Source organism: Rissa tridactyla, chromosome 1 (assembly GCF_028500815.1).
Source record: "Rissa tridactyla isolate bRisTri1 chromosome 1, bRisTri1.patW.cur.20221130, whole genome shotgun sequence".
Taxonomy (NCBI): Eukaryota; Metazoa; Chordata; class Aves; order Charadriiformes; family Laridae; genus Rissa; species Rissa tridactyla.
The window spans coordinates 215,454,169-215,478,266 of record NC_071466.1 but is presented as its reverse complement, the minus strand read 5'-3'; the positions used below and the strand labels follow the sequence as shown (position 1 = coordinate 215,478,266).

Here is a 24,098-nt window from a genome sequence, read left to right as displayed (position 1 = left end):
CAACCAAAATTACTGAGTAGTTTCACTTCAGTGAGTAAACAGAGGTAACACATCAATAAAGACCATTTCACTAATATTTTCCTTCAAAAAAATGTTTCACTTGCCAAAGAGAAGACAAACAGAGACAAAAAAAAATAATCATGCTCATTGCTTAGCTATTATTTCTAAAAACAGGCTCGTCAGAAAGCTTTATCTAAATGAAATAAAAGATGAACGTTTAAACCAGGATATATCACAAAAGATTATTTTTTTTAATAGAATTATTTCTATGTAGTCTACAATTCTGTTACCAAAATAAATTCCATGGCTTTATGGACTACACTGTCATTCACACAAAATTGTGTCTGCGCTATAAAAGCGGAGATCGATTCCACCTTAACTATGGAATTATAAACCAAGTCTCAAAAACATGGTACACATATTCCTCTAAAGTACCGATGTTATTCCTTAAAACTTGAATTTGGCAATTCACTTACCCATTCCCACTTTCTTCCAGAATAAGCACTGGTATTTCAAAATGCATGCCATATCTGAATTATAAAAAGGCCTGAGAGGGCATAATCAAAGTTATGTTAATGAAGGCAACAGTGCTAGATGCCTACATCCTCGTCCAAAACTGCATTAGGGCTTAATGCATCTGGGAACACAGTACTACAGACAAGCTTTTGTTTTACTGCTTGAGTATTTTACCAGGGCCTATATAAAGAGCAGCATAGCTTTCCATGACTGATATTCAGTGCACTTAACACAGTTCTTGCGTAATTTTGGGGTTGTTCTCACTTTTGGTGTTTTGGGGATACTTTTGTTTTCATCTGTGCACCTGGGCTGAGACTCCCCTTGCTTTTCTAGGAAAGTGCAGAGAACTCCCCAGCTCCCCACACAGAGAACTACGTAAGACATGCACCTTGCAGGAAAAAGCAGAAATAACATAAGCTTTCTGTCTTCATTTACAGTCTAAAGCTTTAAAATACATAACAGTAGTTTCCAGCTATAACCGGGAATGCCTCTTACTAAATGTTTGTGCATATGCATGCCAAAACCAACTTCCTAATTCTGCCATCCACAGTCATTTCAGTCTTACTGTTAATATGATTAAAAGCATGGAAGACATTGTGAGAATCAGTAACTCACAGATTTTTTTCATATAGGAAGATATTCGTCTGCATTCTCAGTTCTGTATCCCAAAATGCCTGTGCTTTCATTTCAAAAAGCCTGAAAAGTTTTTCAAAGCACAAAGAACACTATGCTTATTCTAAGACAGCTGCAGCAGGTGTTAAGAGGGTGATCATCAGATGGAAGTGAGCTACGGCACAAGGTACTGGTTGCGGTAGAGATGCCAGAATTGCTTTCAGTTACTTTCAGCCTACCCTAATTGGAAGATAAAACATGCTAAAAGGCAGTTTAGACCAGGTTAAACTACATCGTACCTGAAACAGAGCATAAACAGAGTCTCTGTGCCTCAATTCACTATCAGTAACTTCAGATTTAGCTCAACTACTTACAACCCATATCCTCTATCCTGACACTAACACGCACACATGCAGCAGGCACAGTACTATTACAAAACCTAGTAATAATAAACTTACATTTTTGTAGTCAGTAATAAACAGTTAATATTTCCTTGAGGTTAATCAAAAAGCAGAACCATTTATAGTTCAGTTATAGCTACAGCAGGTCTGGACGTCAGAGATTAAAATTTGCTTCCAACACCTATTCTATGTGATACGAAACTTCAGAACTTGCTTATGTGTATTATCATGGGTGTTTCACTTCATTTCTGAAAGATAACATTTGAAGAAAACATTCGTTTTTGAAAAGGACCTCACCTCTCTAATAAGGAATGCAAAGTGAGCTTATTTTTCTTCAGTTTCCAAAGACTTCCGAGAAAAACAACTCAACAAATCTGTGAGTAAGGAAGGGAGGATGTCTTTAAGGGGAAGAGTAGGCTGCTGCTCCTTTTTCCATTAACGCTAGATTTGCTCAAGATTAGACAGGGAACTTTACAGCTCCAGTCTGTAAAACACATGTAACTGGCCAAATTCCCACAGTCTCACTAAACACTACCTGTATTCAAAAGGAAAACTCAAGCAACCAGAACAGCTGGTTTTAAGAAGAACAGCACCAAAAACTTTCCCTGGCCTGTTCATCAGCCAAATTAAATGGCAAAACTGATAATCTCAAAAACGTTTTGCCTTTTACAAGCCTCAGTGGCCCTGGACGCAAAACTAAGGGCAACTTCCCAAATATTCCATAGAGAAACTTTCTGAAGGTATCCTGCCGCCGCTGGATAGAGCTGCAGCGAAGAAGGGACGAGCATGACGGAGGGAGATCCAGTTCTCCCACACTGGGAGCACTCCGTAGGTGCTCTCCAGCCAGTTCTGTGCAAGTAAAAAAAAAGGATATCAATGCTTTTAACTGCCTTGTTAAACCAGAGTGAAAACTCTGTCAGGGGCTGAGATAAACTTACTAGGACTTAAGAAAACCAACAGGAATGGAAATGAAGACTCACACTACCATGAATAATTATTTTAAGGAGGTCTAAAGGACTATCAGTTCCAAGTTGACAAGTCTTGTGTTTCTTCGTCATGCTTGTGAAACAGTCCCTGTCTACTTATTCGCTGAGGCCACTAGGGAGCGTTCCCAGCTTCTTTTGTAGGCAAACGCCAGCAATCCACCCGCAGCATTTTATTCTAATGAATCTCAAACCTCTTCCACCAAAAAAAAAAAGTTTGCTTTCATACACTAAATAACTCAAGCGCTTCCTCTAGAGCCGTAACTACACCGAGTAAAAGCCAAAGACTGCAGCTACTGCTGCATTTTTGCTTGTTCACTATGACTTAGCAAATTACTCCTGAAGATACTATCCTGTCACATGCTTCACTCCCCATCCATATCAGCATAACAGATGCAGCAATGAGAATTTTTGCCAACTCCCCTCAATGCCACCCTATATTCCCCTCTGCCACTCATGCCCTGATCTTGTTTCTCCTTTCCTAGGAACAAGCCTTTTACTCATACAAATCATTTACTCAGCAAAGATGCAGGCAGATGCGTTCCTTATTTTAGTAAGGAATGACGTACCACAGAAATCTGATTAAATAAAAGCAAGACAAAGATATAGAAAATTATGGAGAACAACAATCACCAAAACTGTTACTTATACCCTCCCCCTTTTCTTTTCTCTGCAGGCTCTTTCAAACAGAGGTTGAACCATTCTTTAAACTGCTATAGGAAACATTTTTGTAAAAAAAGTCTAACAAATTATATTTAACTGGACTTCCTTGCACACTATGGAAATTAGAAGCCACTCCAACCAAAAAACAAAGAATGTTTCAACACATAAAATCTATTGCTTGAGCGCTATTCTAAAGAGCACAGTATGTAGCAGATAAGGGAAATAATCAGCCCTAATTTCTCTTCTCTTGTTTAAGCTCCTGCTCAAGGAGAATAGGAGGGACAAAAAATTAAAAACAATTGTTCTTGGTTTCTTAGTTAAGACAACAACTCAACTAAGGCCTAACAGAGAACTAATAGGGAAGAAGGGGGCTGGGCAATGCAGTAGGAACATAGTTCCAGTGAGAAAGCAGAGTATTTAATCTAACTATTAGAAAGTGCAATTTTTTCTCAAAACCTGAAGTTAAGACTGTCTCTGAAGAAAAATATATTTGCACATTTATTTGAAAAATATCTCATTAAGTAATTAAGTTAGTTAAGAAACGTAGCAACTACTCACCTGTCTGAACATCTATAACCATCTGATGGCCACCTCTCATCCCTGGTCGGCTGTCTTCCCCATCACCTTCAAAAAAGGGGGAGGGAAGAGTGTTCTAAGATTTTTAAACCAAAGGAAAATACAACCTCACGTATGGCCTAAATACTATAAGAAAGCAGAGCATCTTAGTAACTCACCATTCTTTAAACATCAGCACAACACTTTTTCCAGGTAGCATCCTTCTGTGCATTATAAAATCGTACAGAGTTTTGTACTGAATTATCTGGTGACTGACAGTATGGATAGCTAAAGTGAATACAGTACTCTGCTGCCATTCTGAAAGCCTTGGAAAGGAGCTTCAGAGTTCATGAAGCATGCAGGTCCACACAAATGAGGTCTGAGCTACCTTTGCAGCTCTCCACCAGAGAGGACAACCTCTTGCTCCCCTTCCATCTCTCCCTACCCGAGAGCTGCTTGAAGGCCAAGCATTGAGAACAAATACTCAAATGACAGGGCAATGTGCCCATGGGATGGAAGCCAAGAGGTAATGATATAGATATAGCACAGCTAGCTTTGCACCAATTAATTATTCCCACATATAAGGGAATTCCAACTGTCCAATTAAAGCAGCTTTCCGAACACTTTAGATTTCTTAAGCATACTGGACAGGTGTCATCTATGGGAAGCAACATTAGAAAGACAACTCACATTCTGCTGGAAGAGAAATCTGCTTATACTCATAGATAACCCTTCCCAAGAGGTTTGCTCTACGTTTGGCGATTGTCACCTTGAATCCTACATTTGCTGCATGACAATGATTTTTGTACTTTGTAGTCAAAGCTGCCGCTACGATTCTCCTTTCAAGGCAGAAAGTAATGGAAAAAGATTCTGCAGTTTAGATTTACTGTACAACAGGCCAAGACTTCAAAAGATGCATCTCAAATTTGAAGTGCTCCCTGATAAGATGATGTATTTATCTGCCACTCTGCCGTACATTTAAGTTGGCTCCATGTGTTAAATCCAGTCATAAAGGTAGCTGCTCTCATGCTTGACCTACATCCTGAGATTTGCTTCTGAACTGATTAACTATCCTTGAAGTTACAGCTAGTGCTCCTGCAGCGTTCCTTGCTCGACTAGAAACCAGGTTGCATTTCACTGACTTTGCAAACAAATGCAAGTTTTTCTTAGACAAAACCATTCCCTAGAACAACTGTCCTAGAGGAGGCTTCCTTGCATCAGTTTCTTGCTCAATATCCTCAAAGGTACAAGACAGAACTGGCAGTACATGGGTTATATCTTAGGAAATGTCCTTACCTTTGGTGCTTTTCGGGATGATCTGCCCCCAGCGAGGTTTGTATTCTTGTTGACTGATATACTGATTGAATAAGCCATCTGCAAAACAAAAATTTTGCTGTATGAAACGTTTATACTTTCACTATAGCAGAATCGCTTTTAATGCGGGTAACTTCAGCTTAGCTTAATCCTGTATGCTACTCCAAAGACTTAATTTTAAGTAAATTCTCTATATATGTCAGTTAGTTTATTAAACTTGTTAATGAACTAAGTGTGTAAGCATTAAAAGAAAAAGAATACTCATTACTAGACCAATCAAGAATTACCCAGTTTGCCTGCCAGGTCATGCCAATTGTCTATAAATCTCCACTGTGGGGTATTTAATTAAGATTAGAATCCCTCCCCCTTACTTAAGCAAAAGGAAAGTTGCCAGTGCATGTAAAATTCAAACATTTTAGTACATGTTAAGTTAAAACTAGGTCAGGCGGCATCTCTGGAGCTTCATCTAAGAAGAAAAAGGAAGAAAAGCAGATTGTTTAAATGGGACAACCAAGAACTGGATGAAAAACAAAATAATAGTTTACATTCTCTTCAGAGAGTTAAGCAAGAAGAGAAACAGAAGACACATTAGGTCACTGGCCAGATATGCCAACTGCAGCATTTCTGTAAGAAGCATTAACTCCAGCACTCTATCCAAGTTCCCCTTGAGCCTTCCTCTCTCCCCTCCGTACACCTACCACATTTCATCTCTTCAGCATCTAGAGATACACTCCTTAATCTGGATACATGTTATCGGCCTATCACATAAACATTATTATTTTTTTTAAATGGAGATTCATAACGCCCGTGCTTTCTGGGACCGCTCTTTAGTCTGGGAAGTGCTTAGGCAAGCATTTGTGGGAACTTGTCGCTATTGCTCTTCAAATGTCTCCTCTAAAAAAGCCTACCTTACCTTCTGCAGGCACAACAAACTATTAGACTGCTACTGACCAGCCTCTTGACCACTGCTCACCTGGCTAAATCCCACCCATCACCCCACCACCTCAAGACACAAGCTCTTCATGACAAGCGTTTGTCCTGCATTTACACATTACCTGAAAAAATGGGAGTTCAGACAGCCAGTTTACATCATTATTACAGTGATAACTAACCCAAGCAGGTTGAGGATTTGAATGATGGATTTACACGGTTTTGTATCGAAACAGGATATGGCACATACACCACTAAGATGCAGGATGCATTCAGGGGTCCTTCATCACATAATACCCAACAGCTCTGCTCTTTGGTATAATGGTACCCGGCAAACTGGCTCGGGAATCAGTTTTACATTCCCCAGCAGAGAAAGGAAAAATTAAATTAAGTTGCATCTAAAACTTTTTAGTTCTTCCAACGCCAGTAATTGTTGCTTTGAGGTAAGAATTTAACAGATTATGAATGCCTCTGTTTATTTATAGAAAATCCCTTGGTAGGCATACAGACAAAAAAGAATAATCCCCACTGCACATATAACTATTTATTTACAAAAAGGTAAAAGTCTTTGTTAAGCACGACACAATGTCCAGAGAATATTTTAAAGCTTTTCCTGGCATCTTGTAGTTTGTCATGACTGAAATCCACGTTTTAATTAAAACCCAAGCTATCAAGTACTTCCTGGGAGAAGATGAATACTCTATTTAGAGACCAACTAATAGGAAAATAAGGGCACTCAAGAGCTCCTGAAAGGTGCTGAATTTGGTCTTAAAACACAAAACTGCTTTCAACTTTCAGAAACTCAGCTCTGCAAGTTTTTCAAATTAAATACTCTGTGAAAGCAGGGCAGATTTTACTTTCACGTGTCTTAGAGCCAAAAACATCAGCTCTCTCCTAGGCATTAGGTAACTGAGGAAAGCCAAAAGTTAGCTCAACATACGTAGAAAAGTGGTTTATTTTGCTTTTAAGAGTAGGGGTTCCTAACGTTCACTTCTTCAGCCTTTAGGAAGTTGGGACAAGACATGAGAGGCTTTAAGCTTGAGATTTCATGAATTCTGATTCAGAAAACCCAACTTCCAACAGAACAAATGCATGCGCTGTAAGAAATCCCATACTGACTCAGGCAGCTTTTTCTAGCCACAAACCTAGACAGAAATCCAGCCTTTTGGTTATCATTAGAGTGTTTGGTCTTCAAGACAGAATGCAAAACCGTATTTATCCCTATGGCAGCCAATAGATAATTGGACATAAATAGCTCAAGAGGATGAATTACACCACATACGATCTGAAAGGGTGATTTAACCTCTCTCCCATGCTCAACACCCACAGGCTGCACTTGTCAAGATATGACACTTCTCCCCTACTGCGCCTTCAGCCTCTTTTAATAATGCTTCTTGTCTTCCATGGGACACTGGTTTGGAAATACTCCAGCTTGCTTCCCAGAAATGTTTCTTTCTGCTGGGAGCAGTTCCACATTCATCCTACTTGCACTGCAAACCAGCAGCAGCTTGTTTTGGAAGCTGAATCACCACCTGTCTGACACCACCGGGGGCGGGGGGAGGAGGATTTCTAGGTGGATTCTGTATCCAATGCCAGACCTATTCTAGCGCACTCCTTATGTTTCTTGTCATTGCAGCACTGCTGACCAAAAGGTCTCCAAAGCTTCTGCAAGGCACTGAAGATCAGATCTAGGCCCGCTCACGTTTGTCAGCTGTATCCAATGAATCAATAGTTTAAAATAAATTTCAAGACTCCTGTAGAAAAAGAACTAAGTGCAAGTTTTTAAAGGAAGTCTTTTCCTTCATTCCGGAGGCCTCTCATTTCAGTGTCCATGTTTACTCTCTAAAATTACAGCCAAAACCAGTACTTTTATTTTGTACTATTTTCAAGCCCTCCGCAGCAAGTTGTGACGCATTTTGGATGTAACAACATGAAGTTCACAGTGGTTAAAGCTTAGTAAATTCTACCTCCCTGATAAGCGAAGCCTTTATTTTGTCAGCCAATTACAGGTTACCTGGAAAGGATTAGGACACACATTGCACACAAAAATATTTACCTTGCTGAAGCCAATCAAGAACAAGTAAAAGTGGTATTAAGTTTCTCTTTAGACAACACGCATCTCTTGACAGGATTACTAAAATCTATTCACTTCACTGCCAATGGCCGAAAAAACTTCGGTGACATTTAGCCCATAATTTCTGGGTGTTGGGGATTGATTTTCTTAAGATTTTTTCTTGAACCAAAGAAAAATACCCAAAACACCTACACAGTCACAAAAATCCTTCCAAAGAAAAGCTGAAGCAGAAAACAAAGATGACACCAGATAAAGACCCAGCCATTACTTGATAATTTCCTCAAGACACGGCAGCAACAAGGAAACACACAAATTTTTTCCAGCCTCAAAGTTGTAATATTCTCTCGCATTTTCTTCTTAACAAAAATAAAACAAGTTTGTTTTCAAATCCCTACAAGATATGCGTCTTCTACACAAACCCTACCATCTACTTACCACAGGCTCTGCATCCCTAGCAAGCCTCTCCCCCTCCATATATCCCAGTACTACAGACCAAGAAGCCAGCATCCATACTTTCTCAGAACCAAATCCAAACATATTTGATGGTAAAATTAAGGTATACGTGTATATCTAGAGCTTCCAGGAGAATACGACTCTTGCTGCGCATCCCGAGTTTTGGGAGACATTCGAGCCTGCAGCCTGTGCATCGCAACTTCTTGTTCGTCGGGGGCCAACTTGTCAACAGATAAACGCATATCACATACTGACACGAGAACTGCCAGAAGGAACACCTCGGTCCCCAGAATACTAATATGAAACTAGCAGATCTTCAATCCATTTCAAACAGCTTTCTACATCTACAGTAGCTGCAAACAGTTCAGCTAAGTAATCTGCACTCTGCATACTCTCTCTGTAGGAATATTAAGCAGATTTTTTTTTTTCTTCAATAATATAGGCCGTCTGAAAGCTATAGGAATGAATCCAAATGTGAAGCATTTGAACCAAGTCTGTGAACCAGCTGAGATTTAGGGAACCTTTTATTTTTGAGAGGAAGTCAGGCAGCTGCCAGAGTTTCCATTTGCCCGTTTTCTAAGTGTAATGCACGAGTCAAAAGAATCTGCGGGAAAAGTGTGGCTGCCTGCCACTGAGCTCTCAAAAGAAATCATCTGGTGATGTGAGGTGGAAGACAGCGTTCATCATTAGCAATGCAAAAGAACAAGGGTTTAGCTCTGCTAGCACTAATTCTTGACCACCTACACTTTTTCTACATGACTAAGTCTATGGAAATAGCCTGCGAGAGATGCATCGCATTTTGCTTTTTAAATACCTACCACTGCAAACATTAGCCTCTACAGAAGACATTTTAGGCTGAACTGAGTGTGCAGTACCTCTGTCGCCCTCATTGCCCTTCTGTTTGTTCCTTTAAGGCAATGAACTCTCAAATCAGCGAGAGGTCAGAAGTTCACATATTCATGTCCAGTCTGTTACAGAACAGTTCGCTCTTTGAACGATTTCAGGGATAATTTAAGCATCTGTGTATCTCAATTAACTCTACACTTCAACTACACTACACGGACCATACACAAGACTAAAGTTAATCTGCTTTTATGTGGAAAAACAACAAATCAGAGAGGAGTTCACCTTAGAGACTAACCAGCAAGCTATGAAGGAGACTTCAAAACAAAGCTGCTAAGAAAGTAAATGGTCAAATACTGTGTGTTAACGAGCCTCTTTCAACCATAGGAACTTGTCAGAGATGCAGAACCAATAAGGACAGGTAACTGCTGAGGACCACAGGGAACAGATGGTAGCAATACTATAGGAGAAGGCGTTGAAGGCCAAGAACATCTATTCCCATACTACCAAGAAGAACGATCCAGCTGTTAAATACCAGGTACATTCGACACCTTGACTTGACTGTCGTCTTGTATAACTCCGACCAAAGTATTCCAGCTGCAGTTTCAGGTTCTTTGTGGCTATCAGAAGGGGTTTGTCCTAGCCTCTCCCCCATCACAGCCCGACCAGCTCCCTGACCTGGTTTGGCATGTGGCAGGCATGAGCACCTGTGCCAGGGAACACACTGTCCTGAGTAAGGGCAGGATTTACCCAGTTAGTAAAAACCAGTAGTTGTGTCCGCTTAAAGGAAACATGGGATACAACCTCAGTGTGTCGGGACAGATAACACTTCTCTCCGAAAGGTGGTGGGAGGCAACAGAGCTTTAAATGGGTACCAAAGATGAAGACAGCGTAAAGAAAATGCAGGATAGAGGAAGGAAGGTTAATGTATTCAAAGACAAGCAAAATCATTGCAATGAAGAAATGGGAGATGTGTACGCTGACATTTGACTTCTGCTAGCCAGACGCTGGATTAAAAAGAAGCAATATAAATAATATGCATCCTCGTGCATATTATTCTGTCCCTCAGAAGCAGCAACAAAACAATGATGCTACTTGACGACTCTCCTGCTAAGTTATCCACAGTCTGTTACTAGAAATACTTGCTCCTGTACTTGCTGGAACAAAAAAGGGCTGTCAAGACAAGCTAAAGCCTTCCTCTATTTTGCTAAAGTGACACTGAGTTCCTCACCCTCCAAAAACAGACGTGATTACAAGAAGCAGGACTGTGCACATGAAATTTGACAAGCAGCAAGTGCCTGTTAGTCAGTGTAAGACCTACAGCTTTCTACCAGGCAAGTCCTTTGCCAGCACTTCCACACCTGGAAAAGCCGAGCACTGCAAACAGCAACCCCACTCTCAATGTACACGGGGCAACAGAAACACCACCTGAGCTCAAGTCCTAGGAGAAAACTGCTGGATAGAATAAATGCAATATGTTAAATATTAAGTAGTAAAAGAAATTAACTTATAATAGCTCAAAAAATGAGGCCACAATCACTTCACTTAGTGCCCAAGAAAAAAAGTCCATTTTTGAGGGAACTTTTTCAGCACATTCTAGACTTCTAGTAAAATTCCATTGAAGAAACAGTTTCTACTACAGCTTGCAATGAAGTGGAAAGACGACAGCCTCTAGGCACTGATGAGATTAAGCCACAGCCAAGGCAGCAGACCAATGCATTGATAAAATCATCACCATCAGCATATAGCACCACTGGCTCTCAGCAGATCCCACCTCATATTGGAGGGCTCATCAGCTCCCCCCAGGCACTCGAGTCTTTGCGAAACACTGCAAAGACTGAAATAGCCAGCCACAGCTCCCTGCTGCTTTCTCATCCTGCAGCCCTCGCTTGCCCTTAAAATTCAGGAGGGAGCTGCCAGTTGCAAAATGCCCCTGCATTGCAGGAAGCTGTTCACACTCCCATTCCAGCCAACGCCACCACATTGTCTCAGGAGGGCAGGCAACACTCAGGAGGGCGAGGATGAACACTAGCAATTCTCAGTCTCAACGCCTGTAGCTGCTCAGGAAGCTCAGCCCAGGGCAGAGCTCTTCTGTTCTGTCTTTATAGTTGAGAAACCTTGAGCTAAAACCTGTAGAAAGCCATTTACTGCAGTTTTTGACAACCTGTTGCAATAAGTTTCCTAACACTGTGTGTAGTTGAACAGCTTCCTCACAAAGAGATGATGCTGTTCATGGAAGATAATCCTTTACTTTAAAGCTATCATTTCTATCATATCCTGAGAACCACTTGCAACTTTAGTGGTACAACCACGCTGATGGAGTCAAGCAGGTTACTGGCATCTATCTGAAAGATGTTACAAAATGACTGATTAGCCCAGCATTAGAAAAAAACATCTCTGGTGCCAAACATCCATGAAATTGGTCCACTAAGCCCCTAACTCTACTGACATCAGACACAAGGTTCTCTTCTTATGCCAGTACAAGTTTCCCGTGAAGAGAAACTGCATGTAGTCAAAAAAGCACTACGCCAACAGCCAAGAGTCCCTCTGTTTATCGGACTGGGATCCAAAAATCACTGCACAGGTCTTCAAAGACACTTCAGTGCAATAGCCCGATTCCCTCTGTGTCCCATTCTACCAACAGAAAGTAGATTTCCCCCATTTCAGGAGCTGAGAGCTGTTTACACACAGTGCTTTTAACTTGAAAGTTTCCAGTAGTTACAATGAAAGCGGCTGCCAATGTCCTGCCCTGCAAGGGAAGGCAGGCTCTGCCTCCAGTCACTGTGACTACTTCTGCACCATTCTCCAAGGACTGTTTTCCTCAGAAGCAAAGACACCATTCTCAATCAAATACAGCTGAAAACATCTGCTGAAACAGTAACTAGGTGGTAAGCTACAACCAGAAACCATGACACAGATCGCTACTGAGAACTCAAGTTCTATGCTTCCCTGCTTACCACTCCAGTGACTTTTCTGATAGTTAAGCCCACCTTCAGCTTGCCAGCCACGTATATGAAGGACTTACCTTTACCCACTCTTAAGTGCACCACATTGTCACCTCTGGGGGAAAGGGACTCCAAAAGTAGCTGATATGAGATTTCACGGTCGCATTTTTAGCCTTCATCACATACATACTCACAAGTCCAAAAGCTGACAGTACACCACAGGAGATACAAAATAGCATATGGACCAGCCAGTTCTAATACTAAGTACATTAACAATCAAAGTAATAATATTCCAGTGCTTTTTTATTAAAAAAAAAAAATATATATATATATATATATATATCAGACCCCACTGATTCTCTTACCATTCACAGCTTTTTCTATCAGTTCTTCACAAGCATCAAAGTCTCCCTTCAATACCAGTTTGTCATGCAGGTCTGTCAACATAGGGTGCTCCAGAGCAATCTTGGTTTTCTTCTGCAGCGACTCAAAAGCTTCAGTGTAGTTGTGCTGACGAAAATGCTTTAGGCAAAGGCGAATGGCTTCCTGTTCACGGTACTACTGGAACACAAGAAAACCTATGAGACATGTAGATTTTTCTTTTACCAGCACTGCTGGGAGCTACCTGTGAACCTGCTTGGAGCCAGAAGCAGGATCTCTTACATGCGCTGCACATACATTGCTCAAGAGCTTACAGAGGGGCACTAAAAAAAAGACGTTACAAGCTGTGCAGCATTTAATTTCCAACAGTATAGAAATTATACAACTTGATACCACCCAATTTAATAGGCATACAAGAAGAGAGTGCACAGAGTCACAGATCTCTGGAGTGACCATTATTTCCCCCCCATCTGCTTAGCCCTGCTGTTCGAGGCCTAGACGGAAGACAGAGCAGGAAAAAGCCTTCGCTATCTGCCTTACGTAATTTGATTGTATGACTCTTACATAACAAAATAATTTAGAAGAGTAAAATAGGTCACAGCTTTTCTAGAAGCAGAAGGGAAAAAAAAAAAGGCCATGAGAACAGGAATACTTGCAATGACCACTGCTCCTGCAAAGGCAGAAGGGCTGACCCCAAATCCTGTGGGTTCACAAGGGGTTTGGATCAGCAGCCGCAAGGATTTATGCGCACGCCAAAGTTTTACCTTCAAAATACTCCCTTGCATCTTGAAGCAGAACCCCTGCTTTCATACCGCAGGTGAGCCAAGGCTGCACATTTCCCACTCAGCTGTGGGAAGGGGTGAGAATGGCTCGAGAAACCCACATTGGGTCAAACATCCAGGCACAGAAACGCAAGGGAATAGTAAACTCCGCATAACAGCTACAGCTTGTGCCGTTAACCTACCAAACCATCCACTGCGTTTTCAAAGCTGCTAACAATATGTATAAGTAACACAGATTTTTAAGTCAGTAAGCAGCAGAACCACTTGTTTTAGATAGACTCTTCAAACCTAAATTCTAAGGTATTCAAGAAAAAAAAAAAAAGATCTCGATTTCCGTCTTTAATACACATCTACTGTGGTAAAAAGCAAATGTAACTTAAGCACCTATAAGACTGATCAAATTACAGACAAAATATTTTACTCCGAAATGGACACCAGTGCTAAAAGTAAAGCTTATGGTATTTAAATGAACAGCATCTTTCTGAAAACCTGTAACTTAACTCAACAAAAATTAGTGCTCTTGAAATAATGGCTCTATAGCAAGAATCTCAAACTGAAGTAGCTAAAAAGAAACACGGCCATGTACTGTATTTTTAGTTCTTAATCCATCAGTATTTCACAGCTGCAAATAGCCAGAACTATGCATTTTTAGAAAATCAGTTCCCAGCCCACATGAAAAAGGCCAAGGACACGTACCGATAAAAATGCAAGACTGTGGCAAAGGCATATTAAAGCTAAAACAGTTTTACAGCACAACTTGAAAAAAAAATATCTTTTTTTCCCCCCTTGGAGATACCTAAAACACTGTTTTTAAGCAAATGTTCACTTACATAAGTCAAGGCCAAACCCACATTAGATTCTTTGTTGCTCAAAGGGATAGAAAGCAAAAGGATAGCTGCACACCAGTAATAAACAGCTTCTGCACTTTCAGCTCCTCCAGTTTAGACATCAGATGAAATTCAGACTTGCCGTATTTCCATCAAGCCTCTCATGACTGATAGACTTGTCTTATAGACTGTTGGATGGAGGTTGGCCACTCGATGCAATATAAAAGTTTGCATTTAAGTGACACTATAATAGTACTTCAGAGGTTAAATGTAAAAAGCTTTTCTATGCAAAAGGTGTACAAAAAGTATATAAAAGGCTCCTTTCTAAATGCTGTCATACAGATTTAAAGAGATGACAACCCAAATAATAGCTTTGATCTGAAGCTGTAAATAATTCCTATCGTTAAAAACATAGAAGAGCATGAGACTAAGATATTAACACAGTCAAATACACTGGTAGAATTAAAAATATTTAAGTGTTCATTATCAAAACCAAAAGCGATAGCCATCGATAAACTGCCAAGTTCTTAGCTGCTAAAGTACACCCACTCTTCAGTGAAAGCAAAGTGGTAAGGTTTTCAGGAGGCAGTAGGCCGAGCTGGATAGCAAGGATAAAGCTGTACGGAGGGGACTGAGGAGCTGCTTTGAGTCCTTATCTGTTACCCCCAACTCCACTCCCTTCAAGAAAGGGAGGTTGTGTTGGTTGAAGGACACACAACAAAAAGGATGGGCAGCTTCACGTAGAACCTTCATCTGATGTCTCAGGCAGTGAAGAATTATTAAATTTCAAAGCCTTCGAGACTTCCAAGAACATGCATGGAAAATAGTCACGCCATCTCAAAGAATTAGAAGAAACAGGTCAACCTTTCTGCCTTTCCCCAAATATGGGTCAGCACATATCCTCCTACGCGGATCCAGCAACAGCGGCCTGTCAGGACTGTGAGAGAGGAGAACATCAGTGAGACCACCAAAAACTTGGCAACTGATCCTAGTAGAGCCCAAACAATCATGACTAAATCTCTGCCTTGCTGCTTTAGGGCTTTAAGCTTTAGTAAAACAACACTGGCACCCCTTGAAGAAGCTGTCACTACATACATGCTGACCATGAAAAGTGTCAATTCCATGGGATAAAACCGAACAAAACAGATGCTGACATCATCATCAGATGGCTCCTGACCAAAAAAAATAAAAATCAGCTTCCTGCTTGCTGCAACTGGTCAAAAATGCTAGACACCACCATGTGCAGAGGCAACAGAAAGGAGCACAGAAAACCATCACCAGCCTCTGTCAACTGGACTTTTCAGAACTGGACACCAGTGATCAGCAGACTAATGTCCACAATACCACTTTAATCATAAAGCAGCTACAGACAACTTCCACTCTGTTAGTGCTGTTTTTAAATCCTCCATGAAGCAGCTTGTGATGTTGGTACAAACACATATGAGCCAGACAGCACGGCCACAAGGTTCCTTCACCATTCTGTCAGAACCATAAACTATTGAGAGGGCCTCAGTACTACCATGAACAATCTCTATCCCATTTACAGTTCTTTCTTCTGAAAGCAGAGATATGCTGCTCCACTACTCAGTCTTATTCAACTGGGAAGGACGTCTTCTCTGTAACACAATATGAATTTCATAAATTGTTCCAGAAGATCTATGCATACAAACCAGCAACGAAATGAATTCTGGTTGTCAATGTGCACTTCTTCCCCACAGGAGACGCATCTGTTACACTTAATTAAATACAGTTTATACAAATAATGTTTAGAACCCTTTGAACTTTCTGTCTATCAAAGTGACAAATGGCATAAATCATCTCATAGTCCAGTGGCATCAGCTCCCCTCTGTTCCAGAACATCCAGCAAGAAGACAGTAAGAGGGAAACATCAGAGGCGCAAGGAGCTGCAACAGGAAAGACACCAACATGGATTCTCTTTAAAACAAGCTCATTTTTATACCCTGTGACAAAAGCTGCGTATGTAATCCAAAAGGCTCTAGGCTCACATACAGCTCTACAGAAGGACTGGTATGGTAAAACAACAACTAATGAAAAGGCAAGAAGAGGGAGAAACAGAATCTGGTTTTGTTAAGATTTGTTTCCCTTCCAATACAAATACTATTTTACTAATATTGTCCCCTTTAACTCAGTGTTCCTTTCTTTTATTTTTTTTCTTGTGATATCTACCTAGCAGGGGGTTTTGTAGGTTGGGGTTTTTTTGGTGGTGGTTTTGAGGTTTTTTTGGGATGTTTTGTTAGGTTGGTTTTGCATTTTCTTTAAGAGAACAAGCATATACAATTCAAAAAGATTCACTTAGAGTCAAAGTCAGCCATGTGGTTTGAGTTTTAACTATGCGTGTTTGTTGTTTTAATAGCTGATATTCAAGGAATGAAAAGGTCACATAATTGCAGTACGAGAAGTTTCACAAGATTCTGAGAGTACAAACCTTCAAAGAAACAGGCACCTAAAATGCAGGCCTACCTTGCTGTACCAGTTGAGGCACGGTTGGACCACATCTGGATCATCAATGCCATTAAGTTCAACATACCAGATACTAAAATTGAAGCTAGGTCCCCAGGATAAGAGTGGAACTGGAGAAGAGAGGAAAAGGAGAAAAAGGAGGCATAAACATCAAACAACCACTGCGTTAGTCTTATCAGGCTATGCATAATACTATTTGAACAGAATGTGTTTGACTGTTAAACAAAATTCAGTATTTCCGATTTGACATAAGTTCTACCTCATTTAAGTAAGCTTAGGAAAATTACCAACTACGTCATGTTAAAGCAGTCATTTAAAGCAACGTGTGCCAAGCAACATTAACACAGCAGATCATTACAAAGCAGAAGCTTGCTTTAAAGCAGAAGAGCAAAAATACTATCATTTAAAACAGCTCAAAGAGGCAACAAGCTTTGACATGGATGGGAATCACGAGCATACTAGCGACAGTATTTGCTCCTCCTAGTACATTTATTTCCACATTTGTCAGCAACAATTATTTTCCCTAATGGTGAAGACAAGAAGCTTGGGTATTTTAAATGTTACAAAATTAGTAACGTCTGTAAGTTGTGGAGGAGGGAGGGAGGGAAAACTGTCAGTTTCCAATTTAAAAACTGCATCTAATTTATTTTTTTTTAAGCTTAAACCTGTGCAGCTTTTTGGCTAATACTGTTTTATCTGTGTATTGAAACAAACATACTTAAAATATTAAGTGATCCATGAAACACACTGTAGACTCTCACCTAAGGCTTCTCTACCACTTTGTGTTAACATCTGTGGTCTTACACTGATCTATTGATTAATCTGTAGGTTAAGACTTGGTTTTGCTTTTCAGAGCAACTCCAATTCCCCAGAAAACTGTGTGAACTCTGACTCCTTAAAACTGCAGTGAAATCAAGTGGTTTCATTACAAATATTTTTGTTTCCTTTATATTTGACCGTAACTGATCAACAGGAAAAGGTAGTATGAGATATGAATGAGTAGTTACCAGCAACAGCACAGAGTCCGCTACTTCCTCCCTTCCATAGAAACTACTTTTGCCACAGAAAAATTGCTTGTTGTTTTTCAAACCACTATAAAATACCACTGAGATTAACTTGTTGAACTAAGGGTTTTCTGACCTACTCCTTGAGGAAATAAAAACCAAAATTCATCTTAAAGTTGTTCCTGCACTCTTAAAGGTTCTTAAGTATTTCCACTTCAGACAAACTAGATCTATTCTTTTTTGCAATGTGTTTGGGCATAAAGCATATGTTCAAATGCATAATTCTCTAAAATATAAGGGTATTTCTACAAACCTATTGGTAAAGAGTTATGACAACTTCAGGGAACCGTCAACCAGGAGAAAAGATTTTTAGAAAAGATACAAAGAGACTTTGAATACATGTTTCTTAACTGATTTTAATATCCATAAGTAGGTGTTTCATATGTTATAGCTCTCAAATCATCCTGTTCAGACAGTTTCTTTCTACTTGATTGTTCAGCATACAAACTGAGATGCTTTCAGAGCAGCTCCTGGTAGGTGCATGTTTGTGGAGACAGGAGAGAAGTGAACTGGTCAGAAAAACCAAGAGTCACCTGTCTTCTCTCCACATTGCATATACTCTGCCCAAGAAACTTATTTCTTGCTTAGTTTTATCCTCTGCACAAGATGAGCACTGGTAATATGGTACCTTAATACCATAAAAAATTAATACATTTAAATCCAAGTACACAGGTAAGATTAATCCTGGGTATTTCACCTATTAAGGTGCCACACTGACAAAATACCACATGTAAGGGTAACACCTTCGATCTGTCTTCAGACCCGAACACACAAACCAAGACCAAACTGAAGTTAAATTTGCTATTTGCTCAGCTATAAAGAATCAAAGCCTTGCACTGAAACACTGAACCAAGCCACAGACCAACTCAAATGGACCAAGACCATAAGTTTCCTGATGCTGAACTTGAGGCCAACTTCATAATGTCGAGTTTACTGGGTGAAAAACTAAACCCAAGTATTATCACCCTCCCACCTCAGTCCAGAAAAACAGCAGAGATGTCCACCACTTTTTTCAGCAGTGCTTCTCAGAATTTATACCAGCTTCTCCCAGACAAATTTAACAATTAACCCTCTTATCTTGGTAGCCAACAAAAGCCCAAAAGATGTATCAGGATATGCATAAGAATCCTGTGTAGCTATCACCACAAAAAAAACGCAAAGCTATCAGCTTGCTAACACTTCCCCCCCGCAAGTTAACTCCGAGCTTTCAATAGTCTCGCTTACACAAAGGAAACAAAACCGCAGAAATGGTGATTTTCAACATGAAGATTCTCATGGTGCAATCATCTACTTTAAGGAAAGCACAAATGTTAAATTGTACAGGGAATATAAAGTAAATGCTTCCCCGGAGCTGCACAGGTAGAGAAAAGTCAATCTAATCTTTTTAAACTACTCCACAGGAATAGGAAAAGAAACTAAGCAGGAGGGTTGAAACTGTAATCTGATTTCTGTTCCATTTAGGAAAGATCAAGTGTCCCGCTGGATCATCTCCCCATTTTTGAACCTCTTCTCTGGCTCCCAGGCTACATGAAGGAGACACCTCTCATCCTTTCCTCTGCCTGCTCCTTTTGAGGCCTCCGCAAGTGTGCTCAGCTCTTTAGACAAATCTCCTTTTTGAGCAGACAAAATCTAACTTAGACCTAGAAGGAGACACTAAGTGCAGCAACGAGTCACACAGTCACACAAACATACGCATTACTTGTCACCGTGACTCCCAAATCTCATTTTTACTTTTGCACAAATTTTGGAGGTAACAGCAGCCTAGGATCCCAGGTACAACTCCATTTCTTTCCTCACGTCTCCCAATGGCTGGTTTTTATTTGTCCTCTCCTTCACCCACTTCAAACTCCACACCATGTGGGCACAAACCTACTAGAGCCTCTACAAGAGCTGAGAGACATCCCCCTCTAAAAAATCAGTGTATATCCCATCCTGCCATACAGTTGCAGAGGCCATACCTTATGCTATCCACGTTTTGTTATGTTACTTTTTTCTCCACACAGACGTCTTTGAGGTGGAAATACACTATGATTAAAGGTGTTTAATCTGAAGCCTAAAACTACAGTATTCCTCCAGTTTTTACCATAAAGACACCTCAGCATGGCTTTTTGCTGCATGTACTAGGGGAATCCATCGCAAAAATACATATAACCGTTCAGAACAGCTGAACTGTCACTCCACAGTAAGTGGTGCCCAGCAGAGGAAAAAAAAAATAAAACTAAAAAAAAAAGTCAATATCCCTTCAACAGAAGAGGAAGGTATTTAGGTCACTTAAACAGTTCTTAACCCACACAAGGATGATTTTAGGGGATATTTCTCAATAATTGGAAGCTATTCCTAAGCAAGGACTGCAACTCTGTATACTTGAGTAGTAGAGAGGACAGTAGCAGAGGCATTAAACACAGCACAATAATTTCAAATACCTCTCAAGATAATTTCCATCTCCCTCATCTAGAGGCAGGACACACACAAACAGTGTATGTTTGGAAAAATGCAGGAAACATCCATAAAAAAAAGTATTGCTCATTTCTATTACACCAAAGCTTAAAAATCTTCAAGCCTAGTTATAAACTCCCGTGCTAGTAGCAAACTGGCATGAGAATTACACCCAGCATTTCTTCAAGCTCTTCCACAGCAATCAGTCTTCACAACACCTTCTGCTTTCAAGGACACAGTATAAAGAAAAATCTCTACTTGGAGTAACCACAAAAACAGAGCCAGAAACAAAGCTCACAGACATTAAAGATATTATTCTTTGATATTTTGTCCAGATAAGTACCTTCTTCCCCCTCCCAGGTTCTTTAATAAGGTGCTACACGAAATGCAAAAATTACTTGTCAAGTAGGTCAAAAGCCTGCACAACTGTGCATTTCAGTGCTAAGGAGCTGAAGTTGAACTAATTAAACTGAAAGAAGTGGAAGTCTTCTCTTGATAAAAGGAGAGAGAAGTTTTTCTTTTGCTTTCTATGATTCTGAAACTTCCTTTAATATGTGAGCAGTGTAGGACATATTTTCCCCTCTCACAGATCTACCTATGGTGTGTTCCTCCTGCCCTCTCCTCCCATATAAATTTCCCTGTTGTGTTAAGAGTGCTGTATAGGTCAGCATGCTTATCTGCAGAATTATAAAGCAAATGCCTGATGCAAGTCGCTGCCGAACTAACTAATGTCTTCCCCAAATACACAAACTTCACTGATAACAGTAACTTTTGCGGTGTCAGTCTCAAAGAGTCCAAAAGGGCATATTTCGGCCTCGTGTTTACTGGCAGCACTACAAGGAACACAGCACGGTATTTCGAATTTTGAGTTACTTTGGCTATCAGCTTGGAAATTTTAACAAACTGAAAACATATTCAAGCTGTGAAACTGAAAAATAACAGAATTTCGTAATATTATTTTACATTTGTTTCACAGGAAAAAAAAAACCACACTCTCACAACTTTATAGACAAAGTGACACTAGCCATCAACTAGAGGTTTATTAGGTTTTGGTGAAAAGATCATTTTAATTTCTGTCCTAGCATAGGAATTTCTTCATAAAAGATAGCTTCAAGCAACAAAGGGCTATGGATACACTTAAAAAGGAAAACTGATCTCAAACCATAACTAGTGAGCAAGTGATAGTTAAATACAAATCCAATATTAATGTATATAACACAGAATGCTTATTGCTATGTGAGGAACCCATCCCAACAAAACAAACCACGTAACTACTAATACTGCTCATTTCATGTCAGAGAAAAAAAGCCCACAGCAGAAATTAATCAGCTTTTTACCTATCCTAACAAGTTGCAACTTACTGCTACACCTTCATAACATCAGAACACATTTTGCTGAAATACAATTTACACATCCAGAGAAGTAGCTAGTAATCTTCCCATTCACACCCTTAGCCCTCCAGTAACTATTTGCTGGCTAATAACAAAAACCTAATGCAAGAAGCACCAGAATACATTTAAAAAAAAAATTAAAAACATTTTAACCTTCCTGATGTAGTCAACCTTTAACTCTCTAACTATTCCTCTGCTCCTCTTGAGGTTTCCAAAAGCCAAGTGTTACAGATGTTTCCAAAAGAAGTAGCCAAAAGCAAACCCAGTGAACTGAAGAGCCAATTTCTCCACCTCTCTAAGAATGAGAAACACCACCGTTTATGGCACAAAAATGATTACTTGATTCCCAGCCTGAAGCTTTCCATTCCTCAGGCAAACATGAGAGGAAATTCAGAAAGCTGCCTAAAAGACATTAGAGCAAAGGACTCAAAGGCAGCCCCTACACAACCACTACACTTTCCAAAGTCTTGGGAAAGGAATTACCCAACACTTCAAAACACTCTGAAATTCATCTAAATTAGTCAACAGGATCTTACCTCATTTTTCAGCAGCTACCTCCTTGCTCTATTTTTAACCTTAGACAGCTAGTTTAAAACCAGTCATTCTTTTACTATCTCGGTAGGAAGGGAAGATAAATTTACTGAGGTACAATAAGCCGAAAGGCTCTAAATTCTTGCATTAAATCTAAACAGTAGCACTGATGGCCACTCTAAGGCACTTGTTCTCTCTGCCCTGCATGAAGCAAGGAAGAGAGATCCTCGGTTGCTCCCATCACAAGTCACAGTAACCTGCCTTTGTTAGCACCCCCTTTAGCAAGCTTCACCAGCGAAACAAGACTGAACATCACGGGGTATAATTTTTCTTTGCCCCGGATGTCCTCTTTAGCCAGAGATGAAACTTAATGATTAGAGTCGCAGGAAGATAACAAGGAAGGCTTCTGCTGTTGCTCTATGTGCTGCTAGCATGTTTGAGAACAAGAGACTTCAATCTTTTTCAAATTCTAGGGCTGTCAACACTGAAAGTTTTACCGGTATTTAGTGTAATTATTTTTTTAAAGCTCTATATAGCAATTTATAGTAGGACAGTAAGCAGCTTCTCCAGCAATTAATTGACTCAGCTGTATTTCTGAAAATGACTGTATTGCACTTTCATTCCCCACGATTTAAATTATGAAGCTATTATTTCTTAGTAACAGGACTTCACTGTGTTCCAATCTAACCAGCCTAAGAGATCATGAAAAGGAACAGCTATTGTGGATACTTTGCCTGAGTACAATGTAGTCACAAGTGCCAAGACTGGCACAAGTATAAGAAGAGATTATTTTCTACTCAGAATGCTGAAAAAATGCATTTACCTATCTTAATGAATCGACAGGGGAACATCTGTTCATCAATTTTATGCTTCAAGGTGAATGTTTCTTTGTTATAATCATTCTTTAAGCCACTGTGGGAAAAAATAAATAAGGTTACTAAATCTTACCTTGTATTTTAGGACTAGCTAATAAACGCGATCTAGGTCATGCCTGAAATGCGAAGCTTGTTTCATATTACTGTGAATCATAAGTACGCATGCTGGACCAATGCCTGGAGTGCTATCCACCATCTTATCTCCCTGGGAGGCAGCACTGGCTAGTGGTTTCAGGAGGAAACCGACAGGGGATCAGTGCTGCTGGTCTGCACCTGTAACCCTGCAAATTCACCTGGAACACTGCAACTTTCCCATTTTCAAGAGGGAGATGGACCCACTCTCAGAATTATCACACTGCCGAAGTGCCTTCTGATCCATTTATGGACATTACTTTATAAAAATATCAAATTCTTAGTATAAATTATCAAAAATCTTAAGTCCATTTTTACTGAAGATGCAAGTACAGGTCCCAAAATAAGCATTTTTATTAAACTTCAGTACAAGTGAAATGAAATTAGATATCAATAATTACTATGCTACTAAGACCTCTTCCCCCATCATTCTAGCAGCAATAAAGTCAAATTACAAAACTGGTCTATCTAAAGAGGCAAAAGGGTGGGAAGGGTTGTGGCTACTTTCTATATGGTCTTGAAGGATACCTGCAACAAAGAACTTCCCATGTTTCTCCATGGCTATTCTGCTTGACTACAGATGATGTACACCCATACATTCCCCAGAGGTGGACTTTCCTTCTGCAGGCCTCCAAAAATAAACTAGTTCTTGCTACTCATTTCTCTTGTACTCGTAGATACTTAAATACCATTTCCCTTTCTGAAACAGAAGATTCCTTAAAAGGCCCTTGCAAATTTACATTAGCAACTACTCAGAAGCTCTGGATAGCTTGAATAGCCAAAAGGCTCTTTCTTTAGTCCCTATCAGTACAACTACCAAATCAAACTAAACAAAGGAAAACATCAGTTTTCCATTTGCTTGTTTGATTTATTTACCCATTTGAAGAAAGGCAGAGCAGCTGACTAGCT

At 40.0% G+C, this 24,098-nt stretch overlaps 1 protein-coding gene across 4 annotated transcripts in view; it reads right to left on the bottom strand.

Annotated features, from left to right (window-relative positions):
• MKLN1 (muskelin 1) overlaps positions 1 to 24,098 on the bottom strand; it is a 105,752-nt gene that overhangs the window by 59,143 nt on the left and 22,511 nt on the right. For 2 of the 4 annotated variants that reach the window (XM_054221622.1, XM_054221632.1), the window contains exons 4-8: positions 23,006 to 23,094; positions 16,761 to 16,870; positions 12,655 to 12,847; positions 5,027 to 5,104; positions 3,734 to 3,799 (exon numbers count right to left, since the gene is read on the bottom strand). In XM_054221622.1, coding sequence (XP_054077597.1) covers positions 3,734 to 3,799; positions 5,027 to 5,104; positions 12,655 to 12,847; positions 16,761 to 16,870; positions 23,006 to 23,094 — 536 coding nt within the window. Of the gene's footprint in view, positions 1 to 3,733; positions 3,800 to 5,026; positions 5,105 to 12,654; positions 12,851 to 16,760; positions 16,871 to 23,005; positions 23,095 to 24,098 lie in introns of all 4 variants that reach the window. The other 2 variants (XM_054221649.1, XM_054221641.1) reach the window with 2 other exon arrangements.